Source organism: Oncorhynchus mykiss, chromosome 17 (genome assembly GCF_057628025.1).
Source record: "Oncorhynchus mykiss isolate SJ-2025 chromosome 17, ASM5762802v1, whole genome shotgun sequence".
Classification (NCBI taxonomy): Eukaryota; Metazoa; Chordata; class Actinopteri; order Salmoniformes; family Salmonidae; genus Oncorhynchus; species Oncorhynchus mykiss.
The window spans coordinates 36,373,336-36,388,258 of record NC_143038.1 but is presented as its reverse complement, the minus strand read 5'-3'; the positions used below and the strand labels follow the sequence as shown (position 1 = coordinate 36,388,258).

The 14,923-nt window shown below is 47.2% G+C and overlaps 1 protein-coding gene across 9 annotated transcripts in view; it reads right to left on the bottom strand.

The window, feature by feature from the left end:
• The window catches only part of LOC110494076 (calcium-dependent secretion activator 1), a 169,405-nt gene that overhangs the window by 45,349 nt on the left and 109,133 nt on the right, over window positions 1–14,923 (bottom strand). For all 9 annotated transcript variants that reach the window (XM_090205439.1, XM_090205440.1, XM_090205434.1 and 6 more), the window contains exons 6-7: window positions 13,287–13,408; window positions 10,052–10,163 (exon numbers count right to left, since the gene is read on the bottom strand). In XM_090205439.1, coding sequence (XP_090061565.1) covers window positions 10,052–10,163; window positions 13,287–13,408 — 234 coding nt within the window. The remainder of the gene's footprint in view (window positions 1–10,051; window positions 10,164–13,286; window positions 13,409–14,923) is intronic.

Here is a 14,923-nt window from a genome sequence, read left to right as displayed (position 1 = left end):
TTTGTGCACGGGTGATACTGAAACAGGAAAGGTCATTCCCCAAACTGTTGGAAGCACAGAATCGTCGAGAATGTCATTGTATGCCGTAGTGTTAAGATTTTCTATTGCTGGAACTAATTGGCCTAACTCGAACCATGAAAAACAGCCCCAGACCATTGTTCCTCCTCCACCAAATGTTCTCCTGGCATCCCCCAAACCCAGATTCGTCCATAGGACTGCCAGACGGTGAAGCGTGATTCATCACACCAGAAAACGTGTTTCCAAGGCTCCAGATTCCAATAGCTTGGAGCTTTACACCACTCCAGCCGACGCTGGGCATTGTGCATGGTGATCTTAGGCTAGTGTGCAGCTGCTCGGCCATGGAAACTCATTTTATGAAGCTCCCGACGAATAGTTATTTTGCTGACGTTGCTTCAAGAGGCAGTTTGGAACTTGACAGTGAATGTTGCAACCGAAGACAGACTACCACTTCGCGGCTGTTGCTCCGAGACATTTCCACTTCACAATAACAGCACTTACAGTTGACTTACAGCGCTAACAGGGCAGGCATTTGACGAACTGACTTGTTGGAAATGTGGCATCCTATGACGGTGCCACGTTGAAAGCCAGCGATTCAGTAAGGTCTTTCTACTGCCAATTTTTGTCTATGGAGATTGCATGGCTGTGTGCTTGATTTTACACACCTGTCATCAACGGGTGTGCCTGAAATAGCCGAATCCATTCATTTGAATTTCCACATACTTTTGTATATACAGTGCATTCAAAAAGCATTCAGACTCCTTGACTTTTTCCACATTTTGTTACAGCCATATTCATCCATCTACACACAAAACCCCATAATGACGAAGCATAAACAGGTTTTTCAACGTTTTTGCCAATGTGTTAAAAAAAAAAAAAAATGAAATATCACATTTCCATAAGTATTCAGACCCTTTAATCAGTATTATTTTTATATTTTTGTATCCCTTTTTCTCTCCAATTTCGTGATATACAATTGGTAGTTACAATCATGTCCCGTCGCTGTAACTCCCGTACGGACTCAGGAGAGGCAAAGGTCGAGAGCCATGCATCCTCCGAAACACGACCCAGCCAAGCAGCACTGATATGTCGGGGGAAACGCCATACAGCTGGCGACCATAGTCAGCGTGCATGCGCCCGGCCGCCACAAGGAATCACTAGAGAGCGATGGGACAAGGACATCCTAGCCGGCCAAACCCTCCCCTAACCCGGACAACGCTGGGCCAATTGTGTGCCACCTTATGGGTTTCCACGTCGCAGCCGGCTGCAACAAGCCTGGGAACAAACCCGGATCTGTAGTGACGCTTCTAGCACTGCGATGCAGTGCCTTAGACCACTGTGCCACTCGGGAGGCTACTCAGTACTTTGTTGAAGCACCTTTGGCAGAGATTACAGCCTCAAGTCTTCTTGGGTATGACGCTACAAGCTTGGCACACCTGTATTGTGGAGTTTTTCCCATTCTTCTCTGCAGATCCTCTCAAGATCTGTCAGGTTGGATGGGGAGCGTTGCTGCACTGCTATTTTCAGGTATCTCTAGAGATGTTCGATCGGGTTCAAGTCCAGGCTCTGGCTAGGCCACTCAAGGACATTCAGAGACTTGTCCCGTAGCCTCTCCTGCATTGTCTTGGCTGTGTGCTTAGGGTTGTTGTCCTGTTGGAAGGTGAACCTTTGCCCCCAGTCTGAGGTCCTGAGCGCCCTGGAGTAGGTTTTCATCAAGGATCTCTCTGTACTTTGCTCCGTTCATCTTTCCCTCGATAGTGACTAGTCTCTCAGTCCCTGCCACTGAAAATCATCCCCACATCATGATGCTGCCACCACCATGCTTTACCGTAAGGATGGTTCCAGGTTTCCTCGACGTGATGCTGGCATTTAGGCCAAAGAGTTCAATCTTGGTTTCATCAGACCAGAGAATCTTGTTGGAAGCAAAACTGTGTTGGATACTACAGTTGAAATGTACAGTAACAATGTAACCACCTCTGAGAGATATGGATATATACATGTGTAAGCACTATACTGTACATATCCACAAGGTTTATTGGAGAGATCCCTGGTCTGTATCCTCCCAGTCAGCCAGTCAGCCAGTCAGTCAGTCAGTCAGTATTCAGCACCACGAGTCAGCATTCTCAAGGATTTTGAACACTCAATACATTTTCAAGAGTTTCCATTAAATCTTAATCGTGCTCTGGCAGACCAGGCCCCAGTGTGCCTGTGCTGTGTGTCACGTTTGAGCCAGCGGCTCAGCGTATCTGTGTAGCTGTGTTGCCATATCAAAGGAGAGAGAAGCCCAGCAGTCCCCGCTCTACTCTGCTCCTCCCGGCTTCCCTGAAGACGGGGCGTAATCTATCTTTGCTGAGTTAAAGAGCTTTGATGAAGCCTTGCTGCCTTGCTGGTTGACTGACTGCCTCTCTGCCGCTGCAGCAGGAGATCAAAGAGCCCCTATCACAGCCAAGGTCACTCCCACTGGGCTAAAACTGGTTGAATCAATGTTGTTTCCACGTCATTTCAACAACAGAAATCAATGTGATGACCTTAAATCAATGCGGAAAACTGATAGAATATGCAAGAAGTCCTCAACGTAAGGGAATTTAGACTTTTTTTCAGCCAACCTTTACCCTAAATCCAAAGATATTTTTTTTACATTTCACATTAGTTGACAACTCAACCAAATGTCAATGAAGACCAGATGTTGAACTGACGTCTGTGCCCCGTGTGCAGCCTAGCCAGGGCTGCCCGGCACACTAGCGCAGGATGTTGGAGGGCTCTCTCTCTCTGCATTAGAGGACAGGAGAGCGGAACAAAGCAGACGATTAAGACATCTCTGCATGACTTACAGTTACGTCATTGAGCAGACACCCTCACCTTAGTGACAAACAGGGGCAATTAAAGTCAGGGGCAGATCAGCTGACTTTTCACAGAGTCGGCTTGGGGATTCTAACCACATGCAATTCAGTCAAACGTCTAACGTGAAGAGAAAGGACCGTTTATACTTGGACAGTTGTGGACATGATGTGGCCTGGATACATCATTGAGGAACTATCATGTGGTCACAGCTCAAAACGCGGTGGCTGTGAGGGGTTAAAAACATCCCTGACTCAGCCCACCCACAGTACTGTATTGAATCCGGCCGTGAAGATGACACTCTATTGGTCCTGTTTCTCCACGGGGAGGGGTTTTGAATGAGGCTATAGCACACCTCCTTAATTTCACCACCTGCCTAATCCAGGACAGAGAGGCCCCATCAATCAGATGGGGATTTTAAAAACGAGTTTTAGCATAATCCTCATCACTAGGGATTTCAAACAAGAACGGTGCGTACCTAGGGACCAGCTGTCATGTTGTGTCTTGTCTCTGTCCTTTCCCTTCACCCTGTCTCCCTCTGCTGGTCGTTGTTAGGTTACCTTTTCTCCCCCGCTTTCTCCCAGCTGTTCCTTGTCTCCTCTAACTACCCATTCACCCCGTTCCCCACCTGTTCCCTTTTTCCCTCTGATTAGGTCCCTATATCTCTCTCTGTTTCTGTTCCTGTCCTTGTCGGATTCTTGTTTGTGTTTCATGCCTGAGCCAGACTATCGTCATGTTTGCTGTAACCTTGTCCTGTCCTGTCGGAATCTGCCGGTCTATCTGAGCCTACCTATGTTTGGTTATTAAAGAAGCTCTGTTTAAGTTAGTTCGCTTTTGGGTCCTCATTCACTCACCTTAACAGAAGAATCCGACCAAGAATGGACCCAGCGACTTCGGATCCTCTCCACTCAGCCGTCGGGATCCAGGGAGCGATGCTAGGCAGACACGAGCAGGAAGTGTCTGCTGCTCGACATGCCGTTGAGACCCTGGCCACCCAAGTCTCCAACCTCACAGAACAGGTTCACCATCTCCGCCTCGATCCACCGGCCACTTCCAGGGCTTTCGAATCTCCGGAGCCCAGAATCAATAACCCGCCGTGTTACTCTGGGGAGCCCACTGAATGCCGCTCGTTCCTCACCCAGTGTGATATTGTGTTTTCTCTCCAGCCCAACACTTACTCCAGGAGCACTGCTCGTGTCGCCTACGTCATATCTCTCCTTATTGGACGGGCTCGTGAGTGGGGCACGGCAATCTGGGAGGCAAGGGCTGAGTGTACTAACCAGTATCAGGACTTTAAGGAGGAGATGATACGGGTTTTTGATCGATCTGTTTTTGGGGAGGAGGCTTCCAGGGCCCTGTCTTCCCTATGTCAAGGTAATCGATCCATAACAGACTACTCTATTGAGTTTCGCACTCTTGCTGCCTCCAGTGGCTGGAACGAGCCGGCTTTGCTCGCTCGTTTTCTGGAGGGTCTCCGCGCAGAGGTAAAGGATGAGATTCTCTCCCGGGAGGTCCCTTCCAGCGTGGATTCCCTGATTGAACTCGCTATTCGCATTGAGCGACGGGTTGATCTGCGTCACCGAGCTCGTGGAAAGGAGCTCGCGTTCTCCGTTGCCCCCCTCTCCGCATCACTACCATCTTCCTCTGCCGGCTCGGGAGCTGAGCCTATGCAGCTGGGAGGTATCCGCATCTCGACTAAGGAGAGGGAACGGAGAATCACCAACCGCCTCTGTCTCTATTGCGGTTCTGCTGGTCATTTTGTCACTTCATGTCCAGTAAAAGCCAGAGCTCATCAGTAAGCGGAGGGCTACTGGTGAGCGCTACTACTCCTGTCTCTCCTTCAAGATCCTGCACTACCTTGTCGGTCCATCTACGCTGGACCGGTTCGTCAGCTTCCTGCAGTGCCTTAATAGACTCTGGGGCGGAGGGCTGTTTTATGGACGAGACCTGGGCTCGGGAACATGACATTCCTCTCAGACAGTTAAGGGAGTCCACGGCCTTGTTCGCCCTGGATGGTAGTCCTCTCCCCAGGATTCAGCGTGAGACGCTACCTTTAACCCTCACTGTTTCTGGTAATCATAGCGAAACCATTTCTTTTTTAATTTTTCGTTCACCTTTTACACCTGTTGTTTTGGGCCATCCCTGGCTAGTTTGTCATAATCCTTCCATTAATTGGTCTAGTAATTCTATCCTCTCCTGGAACGTCTCTTGTCATGTGAAATGTTTAATGTCTGCTATCCCTCCTGTTTCCTCTGTCTCTTCTTCACAGGAGGAGCCTGGTGATTTGACAGGGGTGCCGGAGGAATATCACGATCTGCGCACGGTGTTCAGTCGGTCCAGGGCCACCTCTCTTCCTCCACACCGGTCGTATGATTGTAGTATTGATCTCCTTCCGGGAACCACTCCCCCCCGGGGTAGACTATACTCTCTGTCGGCTCCCGAACGTAAGGCTCTCGAGGATTATTTGTCTGTAGCTCTTGACGCCGGTACCATAGTCCCCTCCTCCTCTCCCGCCGGAGCGGGGTTTTTTTTTGTCAAGAAGAAGGACGGGTCTCTGCGCCCCTGCATAGATTATCGAGGGCTGAATGACATAACAGTTAAGAATCGTTATCCGCTTCCTCTTATGTCTTCAGCCTTCGAGATCCTGCAGGGAGCCAGGTTTTTCACTAAGTTGGACCTTCGTAACGCTTACCATCTTGTGCGCATCAGGGAGGGGGACGAGTGGAAGACGGCGTTTAACACTCCGTTAGGGCACTTTGAATACCGGGTCCTTCCTTTCGGCCTCGCTAACGCTCCAGCTGTCTTTCAGGCATTAGTCAATGATGTCCTGAGAGACATGCTGAACATCTTTGTTTTCGTTTACCTTGACGATATCCTGATTTTTTCACCGTCACTCCAGATTCATGTTCAGCACGTTCGACGTGTCCTCCAGCGCCTTTTAGAGAATTGTCTTTTTGTGAAGGCTGAGAAGTGCACTTTTCATGCCTCCTCCGTCACATTTCTCGGTTCTGTTATTTCCGCTGAAGGCATTAAGATGGATCCCGCTAAGGTCCAAGCTGTCATTGATTGGCCCGTCCCTAAGTCACGCGTCGAGCTGCAGCGCTTTCTCGGCTTCGCGAACTTCTATCGTCGTTTCATCCGTAATTTCGGTCAGGTGGCAGCTCCTCTCACAGCCCTTACTTCTGTCAAGACGTGCTTTAAGTGGTCCGTTTCCGCCCAGGGAGCTTTTGATCTCCTCAAGAATCGTTTTACATCCGCTCCTATCCTTGTTACACCTGACGTCTCTAGACAGTTCGTTGTCGAGGTTGACGCGTCAGAGGTGGGCGTGGGAGCCATTCTTTCTCAGCGCTCCCTCTCTGACGACAAGGTCCACCCATGCGCGTATTTTTCTCATCGCCTGTCGCCGTCGGAACGTAACTATGATGTGGGTAACCGCGAACTGCTCGCCATCCGGTTAGCCCTAGGCGAATGGCGACAGTGGTTGGAGGGGGCGACCGTTCCTTTTGTCGTTTGGACTGACCATAGGAACCTTGAGTACATCCGTTCTGCCAAACGACTTAATGCGCGTCAGGCGCGTTGGGCGCTGTTTTTCGCTCGTTTCGAGTTTGTGATTTCTTATCGTCCGGGCTCTAAGAACACCAAGCCTGATGCTTTGTCTCGTCTCTTCAGTTCTTCAGTAGCCTCCACTGACCCCGAGGGGATTCTCCCTGAGGGGCGTGTTGTCGGGTTGACTGTCTGGGGAATTGAGAGGCAGGTAAAACAAGCGCTCAGTCACACTCCGTCGCCGCGCGCTTGTCCTAGGAACCTTCTTTTCGTTCCCGTTCCTACTCGTCTGGCCGTTCTTCAGTGGGCTCACTCTGCCAAGTTAGCTGGCCACCCTGGCGTTCGGGGTACGCTTGCTTCCATTCGCCAGCATTTTTGGTGGCCCACCCGGGAGCATGACACGCGTCGTTTCGTGGCTGCTTGTTCGGTCTGCGCGCAGACTAAGTCCGGTAACTCTCCTCCTGCCGGCCGTCTCAGGCCGCTTCCTATTCCCTCTCGACCGTGGTCTCACATCGCCTTAGATTTTGTCACCGGACTGCCTTCGTCAGCGGGGAAGACTGTTATTCTTACGGTTGTCGATAGGTTCTCTAAGGCGGCTCATTTCATTCCCCTTGCTAAGCTTCCTTCTGCTAAAGAGACGGCACAAATCATCATCGAGAATGTTTTCAGAATTCATGGCCTTCCGTCAGACGTCGTTTCGGACAGAGGTCCGCAATTCACGTCTCAATTTTGGAGGGAGTTTTGCCGTTTGATTGGGGCTTCCGTCAGTCTCTCTTCCGGCTTTCACCCCCAGTCTAACGGTCAAGCAGAACGGGCCAATCAGACTATTGGTCGCATCTTACGCAGTCTTTCTTTTCGCAACCCTGCGTCTTGGTCAGAACAGCTCCCCTGGGCAGAATACGCCCACAACTCGCTTCCTTCGTCTGCGACCGGGCTATCTCCTTTTCAGAGTAGCCTCGGGTACCAGCCTCCGCTGTTCTCATCTCAGTTCGCCGAGTCCAGCGTCCCCTCCGCTCAGGCTTTTGTCCAACGTTGCGAGCGCACCTGGAAGAGGGTCAGGTCTGCACTTTGCCGTTATAGGGCGCAGACTGTGAGGGCTGCTAATAAGCGTAGAACTAAGAGTCCTAGATATTGTCACGGTCAGAGAGTTTGGCTCTCCACTCAGAACCTTCCCCTTAAGACGGCTTCTCGCAAGTTGACCCCGCGGTTCATTGGTCCGTTCCGTATTTCTCGGGTCATTAATCCTGTCGCAGTTCGACTTCTTCTTCCGCGATACCTTCGTCGCGTCCACCCGGTCTTCCATGTCTCCTGTATTAAGCCCGTTCTTCGCGCCCCCGCTCGTCTTCCCCCCCCCCCCCCCATCCTTGTCGAGGGCGCACCCATCTACAGGGTCCGCAGGATTTTGGACATGCGTCCTCGAGGCCGTGGTCACCAGTACCTTGTCGATTGGGAGGGGTACGGTCCTGAGGAGAGGAGTTGGGTTCCCTCTCGGGACGTGCTGGACCGTGCGCTGATCGAGGATTTCCTCCGTTGCCGCCAGGTTTCCTCCTCGAGTGCGCCAGGAGGCGCTCGGTGAGTGGGGGGGTACTGTCATGTTGTGTCTTGTCTCTGTCCTTTCCCTTCACCCTGTCTCCCTCTGCTGGTCGTTGTTAGGTTACCTTTTCTCCCCCGCTTTCTCCCAGCTGTTCCTTGTCTCCTCTAACTACCCATTCACCCCGTTCCCCACCTGTTCCCTTTTTCCCTCTGATTAGGTCCCTATATCTCTCTCTGTTTCTGTTCCTGTCCTTGTCGGATTCTTGTTTGTGTTTCATGCCTGAGCCAGACTATCGTCATGTTTGCTGTAACCTTGTCCTGTCCTGTCGGAATCTGCCGGTCTATCTGAGCCTACCTATGTTTGGTTATTAAAGAAGCTCTGTTTAAGTTAGTTCGCTTTTGGGTCCTCATTCACTCACCTTAACACCAGCGGTGGCTGTAGCTTACTGTCTACACATCACATCATGCTAACCAACCCAGGACTGATTACACCAGCTTTCTCTGTCCCATAATGATGTGTGCTCTGAATGGTGTGTGCTCACGTTACAGAGTGTGTGGTTTGGGGATTGTGACTTTACCTGGAAATGGCATACTATACTGGTTTCCAAATACTTCCTAACCATAATACCATAATGCTATTATCAATCCAATCCTCTCAGAACTACATGAGTGCCTAGGGAGTAGGGGCTAGGGGTCGATGTGGAATCCAGCATAACTGTCTACTCAGTGACATAACAGCTCAGTATATGGATGGCTGGGGTCACCTGGGCTTCCTGTTCAACAACCAGGAGAAATGTATTGGCCTAAAATGCAAAGGTTTAAAACAATGTTTGGACACACCTACTCATTCAAGGGTTTTTCTTTATATTGTAGAATAATAGTGAAGACATTAAAACTATGAAATAACACATATGGAATCATGTAGTAACCAAAAAAGTGTTAAACAAATCAAAATATATTTTATTTCTGATTCTTCAAAGTTAACACCCTTTGCCTTGACAGCTTTGCACACTCTTGGCATTCTCTCAACCAGCCTCTTGAGGTAGTCACCTGGAATGCATTTCAATTAACAGGTGTGCCTTAAAAGTTAATTTGTGGAATTTCTTTCTTTCTTAATGCGTTGGAGTCAATCAGTTGTGTTGTGACAAGGTAGGGGTGGTATACAGAAGATAGCCCTGGGCGTGGTCAGTACATGTGCATCCAAGTTGGGACTGAGAGACTGAAAAACAGCTTCTATCTCAAAGCCATCAGACTGTTAAATAGCCATCCGATTACTCAACCCTGCACCTTAGAGGCTGCTGCCATATATACATAGACATAGACTGACTGACTGACTGGTCACATTAATAATGTTTACATACTGCTTGCATATGTATATACTGTATTATATTCTACTGTATTTTACTCAACGCCATTCTGACATTGCTGGTCCTAATAGTCATATATTTCTTAACTCCTTTCTTTTACTTTAGATTTGTGTCTATTGTTGTGAATTGTTAGATATGACTGCACTGTTGGAGCTAGGAACACAAGCATTTCACTACACCTGCAATAACATCTGTTAAATATGTGTATGTGAACAATAAAATGAGATTTAATATGATTTGGTAAAAGATATTATGGTAAGAACAGCTCAAATAAGCAACGAGAAACGACAGTCCATCATTACTATAAGACATGAAGATCAGTCAATCCGGAAAATGTCAAGAACTTTTAACGTTTCTTCAAGTGCAAAACATAAAGTGCTATGACAATACTAGCTCTCATGAGGACCGGCACAGGAAAGGACGACCCAGAGTTACCTCTGCTGCAGAGGATAAGTTCACTAGAGTTACCAGCCTCAGGATTGCAGCCCATATAAATGCTTCACAGAGTTCAAGTAACAGACACATCTCATCAACTGTTCAGAGGCGACTGCATGAATCAGGCCTTCATGGTCAAATTGCTGCAAAGAAACAACTACTAAAGGACACCAATAAGAAGAGAGCCAAGAAACACAAGCAGTGGACATTAGACCGTTGGAAATCTGTTGAGAGAGGGAGAGAGAGAGAGAGAGAGAGAGAGAGAGAGAGAGAGAGAGAGAGAGAGAGAGAGAGAGAGAGATCAAAGATTGTGTTACCCTGCCCAGCTCTTTATCCTCCAGGGCCAGCACTCCAGTGCTTTCTGTAAACAGTTTCACCTTGACGGCAGGGAGGGGGTGTGTGGTGGTGAAGTCTCCCTGGGTTCCCCAGCTGAAACACAACACACACACACATCAGAAGCATGTGACCTTCTGGTATGGCAACTGCTCGGCATCTGCCCGCAAAGTGCTACAGAGGGTAGTGCGTATGGCCCAGTACATCACTGGGGCCCCAAGCTTCCTGCCATCCAGGACCTATATACTAAGTGGTGTCAGAGGAAGGCCCCAAAAAATTGTCAAAGACTCTAGTCACCCAAGTCATAGACTGTTTTCTCTGCTACCGCACAGCAAGCGGTACCGGAGCGCCAAGTCTAGAACCAAAAGGCTACTTAACAGCTTCGACCCCCAAGCCATAAGACTGCTGAACAATTAATCAAATTGCCACCCTGACTATTTAGATTGACTACTTACCTCGACTAACATGTAACCCCCGCACATTGACTCGGTACCGGTACCCCCTGTATATAGCCTTGTTATTGTTATTTTATTGTGTTACTTTTTCTTAACTCAATTTCTTGATCTGCGTTGTTATTTAAGGGCTTGTAAAGTAAACATTTTACGTTGTAAAATGTTGTTGTAATCGTCGCATGTGACAAATAAAGTTTGATTTGATTTGACACAGCTCTCAAGACATGGACGGACGCATCTCCAACATCTACAGGGCTGTAGCTTTAGGCCAGGCTGCAAACAAACACAGACAAACAACGTGTGCACAGTCATTTAATTTGGAATTTTAATTTATGTTTGAGACGACATTTGCAGTCTATACAGCGAAAGTTAGATCAGCCAGCATTCTGGAAATGCCTTTAAAAGTCTATCCCTGTGCTCAGGTTGTTTGTTATTCTGTGTTGGATTGAATCCTAGCCTAAATGAACATCTACCTGGCCAAGAGGAATTGCACAAGATCCACTAGAATCGCCTTCCCCGTTTTCCCTTTATCTCGCACATTCTCATCCTCTTTCCCAAAGGTCGATACCTGCGCTCTCAGAAAGAGTGAGACGTGGTTGTTAAAAAAGAAAAACAATAAACTGGGGCTGGGTAAGCTACGTACTGCTCAGTTATGAGACAGACTGAGAATAGCAGTTGACACTTTATTTGTCGTGGCTGAACGTGCAAAGGGTAGAAGTAGAAAGGGGTAGAAGTAGAGAGGGGTAGAAGTAGAGAGGGGTAGAAGGTATATAAAATGCTGTGCAGAAGCAACATTTCAATTTATTACAGAGAGGAGATGGAGTGAGACTGAGTGGGAGACTGGCGCACCGGCCGCTCCACACAGGCAAGCACAGCCTGAGGGAGCTCTACCACTCACACAGAGACACACACAAACACTCATGCATGTACACACACACACACACACACATTCACAATGAGATATATACTAACATGTTCATAGGGGTTATTGTGTCATGATTGGATGGCATGTGATATCATCATCATCAAGGAGACAGGCAGCACAAGACAGAGCCAGCAGTCTGAAGCTGTGTGTGTGTGTGTGTGTGTGTGTGTGTGTGTGTGTGTGTGTGTGTGTGTGTGTGTGTGTGTGTGTGTGTGTGTGTGTGTGTGTGTGTGTGTGTGTGTGTGTGTGTGTGTGTGTGTGTGTTTGCCGTTTCTCCTCCTGCTGTGAGCTGCATCTGTGAGTGACAATGTCTTTCTCCTCTGCCTTACTGACATTAACACTCATCACCACCAGGTGGTGTCTCATCTCACACTGGGAATGTGGTTCGAATGTTACTGATTTACATTGGCCCCTTAGTTCTACTACCTACATTGATCATGCATTTATTAAGTATGATCATATACAATAAGAATGAGAGCAGTACTGTATTATATTCAGGGATCATTTGTTAAACTAAATGACACAAGATTTGGGCTCCCAAGTGGCGCAGCGGTCTAAGGCACTGCATCTCAGCGCTAGAGGCGTCACTACAGACCGTGTTTCGATTACAGGCTGTATCACAACTGGCTGTGATTGGGGATAGGGCAACGCACAATCGGCCCAGCGTCGTCTGGGTTCGGCTGGGGTTATGCTGTCATTGTAAATAAGAATTTGTTCTTAACTGACTTAAAGATCCTAGATCAGTCAAGACACGTCTCATCCTGTACAAGGAGGTTCTTAAAACAGCGCCTGTGTGATGGTGTATGCGATGGATAAGCTGACAGCTAGCTAGCAGCACGAGATGCTTGTCATTTCCAGGAGTGCTAGAGGGGGCTCTCTCTTGCTCCATTAAGATGCAGGTCCTAATCACTCTCCCTGCCTGGCAGCACTGGAGTCGGGGCACACACAGAGGCTGCTCTCCTCATCTCCTCCTCTTTCTCCCCCTCTTCACCACTTTGTTTGTCATCCTGTCATTTTCTCTTTTCATGCCTATCCTTCATCTATTGCTCTCCCTCTCGCTCTCCCCCTTCTCTCATCTCCCTCTCATTATAAAATGGCACTTGAATCTGTGCGAGAGCAAGAGGACGAGTCTCTAAAATAGTTCATAATCGCGAGCTGAACATCACATCACTGGAGAGAGGCTGGCATCACAGACACACTGTAACATTACAGGCTGCTTCCTTGATAACAGTAGACAGACTCAGGATCCAGTCTGCGAAAACCCATTCACATTAATTCCTTCATCCTTAACATCATCACCACTTTTGACATTCAGGAAGGGTTGATGAAAGGCTGGGACCACAATGAACCTGAACCAACTTAATGTGTTGAACCTGAATAGATCGTTTCGGTATGTATCTACTGTATAAGGTTACACATCTCGGTAAACTTGAGGTGTTCCAAGGAGAACCTTTTTGGAAAGCTATCATCCTGAGATGGGGGGCTTTGCCCGGTGTTATCTTTTCACTCATCATCTGACCTCCCTTTAATTCCCATGGAGACAGACTGTTATAAATGGAGGATTACACTGGGAGCATTCTTTGATCAGATGACTCAGGAATCACAGCCTGAAGAGAAGGTGACTGCATTCAGATCACATGAGAACAACACATGCGTCAGTGGATGTTAACCATCAGGCAGGTTAAGAGTTGAGGTGAGAGAGGCACAGAGAAAGAGAGACAGAGACAGACAGACGACAGACAGACAGACAGAGGCAGACAGAGACAGACAGAGATAGACTGAGACAGACAAACAGAGGCAGACAGAGACAGAGACAGATAGACAGAGAAAGAAGGGTCTTACGTTGGCTTGGAGGCCTCAGCCTGGTCTGTCTGCAGTTTCTCCCCTCCCTCCACCTCCATGGTGCAGTAAACAATCCTGTTAGGAGCCAGAGACTTCAGGCCCACCACCTCCATGATCACTACCTGGAGAGCACAAACAGCAGGTCGTGAAACCATGGGTGTATGCGGTAAGGTTCACAATGTAGCAGAAATGTACCAAATATAGAGCTGACATTACTCTGGTCTAGACAATATTATGTTACATTCTGTTACATTGCACCCTCCTGAAAAGGTCCAAGCACAGCCCCCAACTGTCTATGGTGCCCTATACATGACTACAACAATCTCCTTGACATAAACCAACAAAGGTACAGTAAATGCATACTACCACATAAAAAACATTAATGAATACATTACTGTAAAATCCATTAACCTCCTAAGCTATATTGGTCAACAACATTTACGGTATGTTTTAAACCAGTCATTTTCAACTGGTGGGTTGTGGCCCAAATTTGGGTCATGGGAGGTTTTGAATGGGTCGTGGGTGTCTGAATAAAAAAATTATGAAAATGTTGATTGAAAAAATACTCCAGTCTGAATGACTAAACAACTAAAACCAGGTAGAAAGTGGTAAAAAGTGAGTGAATTTAATCTCTGAATAATTTTTCTTCAATCACACTATTTTCAATATAGATATTAGCAGCGCTATTTAGTGGATTTGGTTGATTTTGTGGTGTCAAACCAGTGAGCTTATTACCATTCTCCGTCAAGAATATGATCAATATGGAATTACTAACAATGACTGTTGTTCCCTTGTCGTATAATTGCTACATTCCCTACCAGTATAGCATAAAAAAATACAGTATTTTGGCAAAAAGAAAATTGCGATGTGAATATTACTAAGACAACCTGGTTCAATTTGGGTCCTGACCCAAAACCAGTTGAGAACCACTGCCTTAAACTACACAACACCCCGACTGAGAGAAAGATACTAACATTTAGGTCTACTCAAGCGAACTAGAACTCATGACCATTAAAAAGGAAAAGACAATGGAGCTCAAAAATCCCATCACGAAATTCCACGACAGAAGCTACAAATCAGGCCAGCCTCTCTGATCTATAAAGCAGTAGTTTCAGTCCTCGCACCATAATCACTGCATCTGCTCTGCTCCCCACTACAATCAACTGCTGGGACTGGGAGTGAGCAGTATTAATCTGCACATGCTAAAATTATACTTCCTTCTCCTAAAGTAGCTAGGGGAACAGAAACAGCTCTTCTGTGTATACTGAATTCTCTTAGACCATTCATCATAACAGGAGTTATTATGATGACTAATGAAGTTGCTATGAAATTAAAAGAGGATGATTTATTTTGTTTCACTACATTATCCTGGTCTACCTTGTGATCTGTGATTTATAATTTAACAATGGAAGTCTACTCCAGTGATCAGGAAGTACTATAGAGGAGTCATTTAGGCAGAATGTTCTTCCTGAAAGCTTCCATATATTTTTATTCTCTTTCTTTATGGCTAGAGGGCCATCTGTTTGCAATCTATACTGGGTTTATATTCAAAAGCGTCTCAGAGTAGGAGTGCTGATCTAGGATCAGTTTTATTTTTCATAATTACATAATTAATCAACTTTATTTTATTTATTACG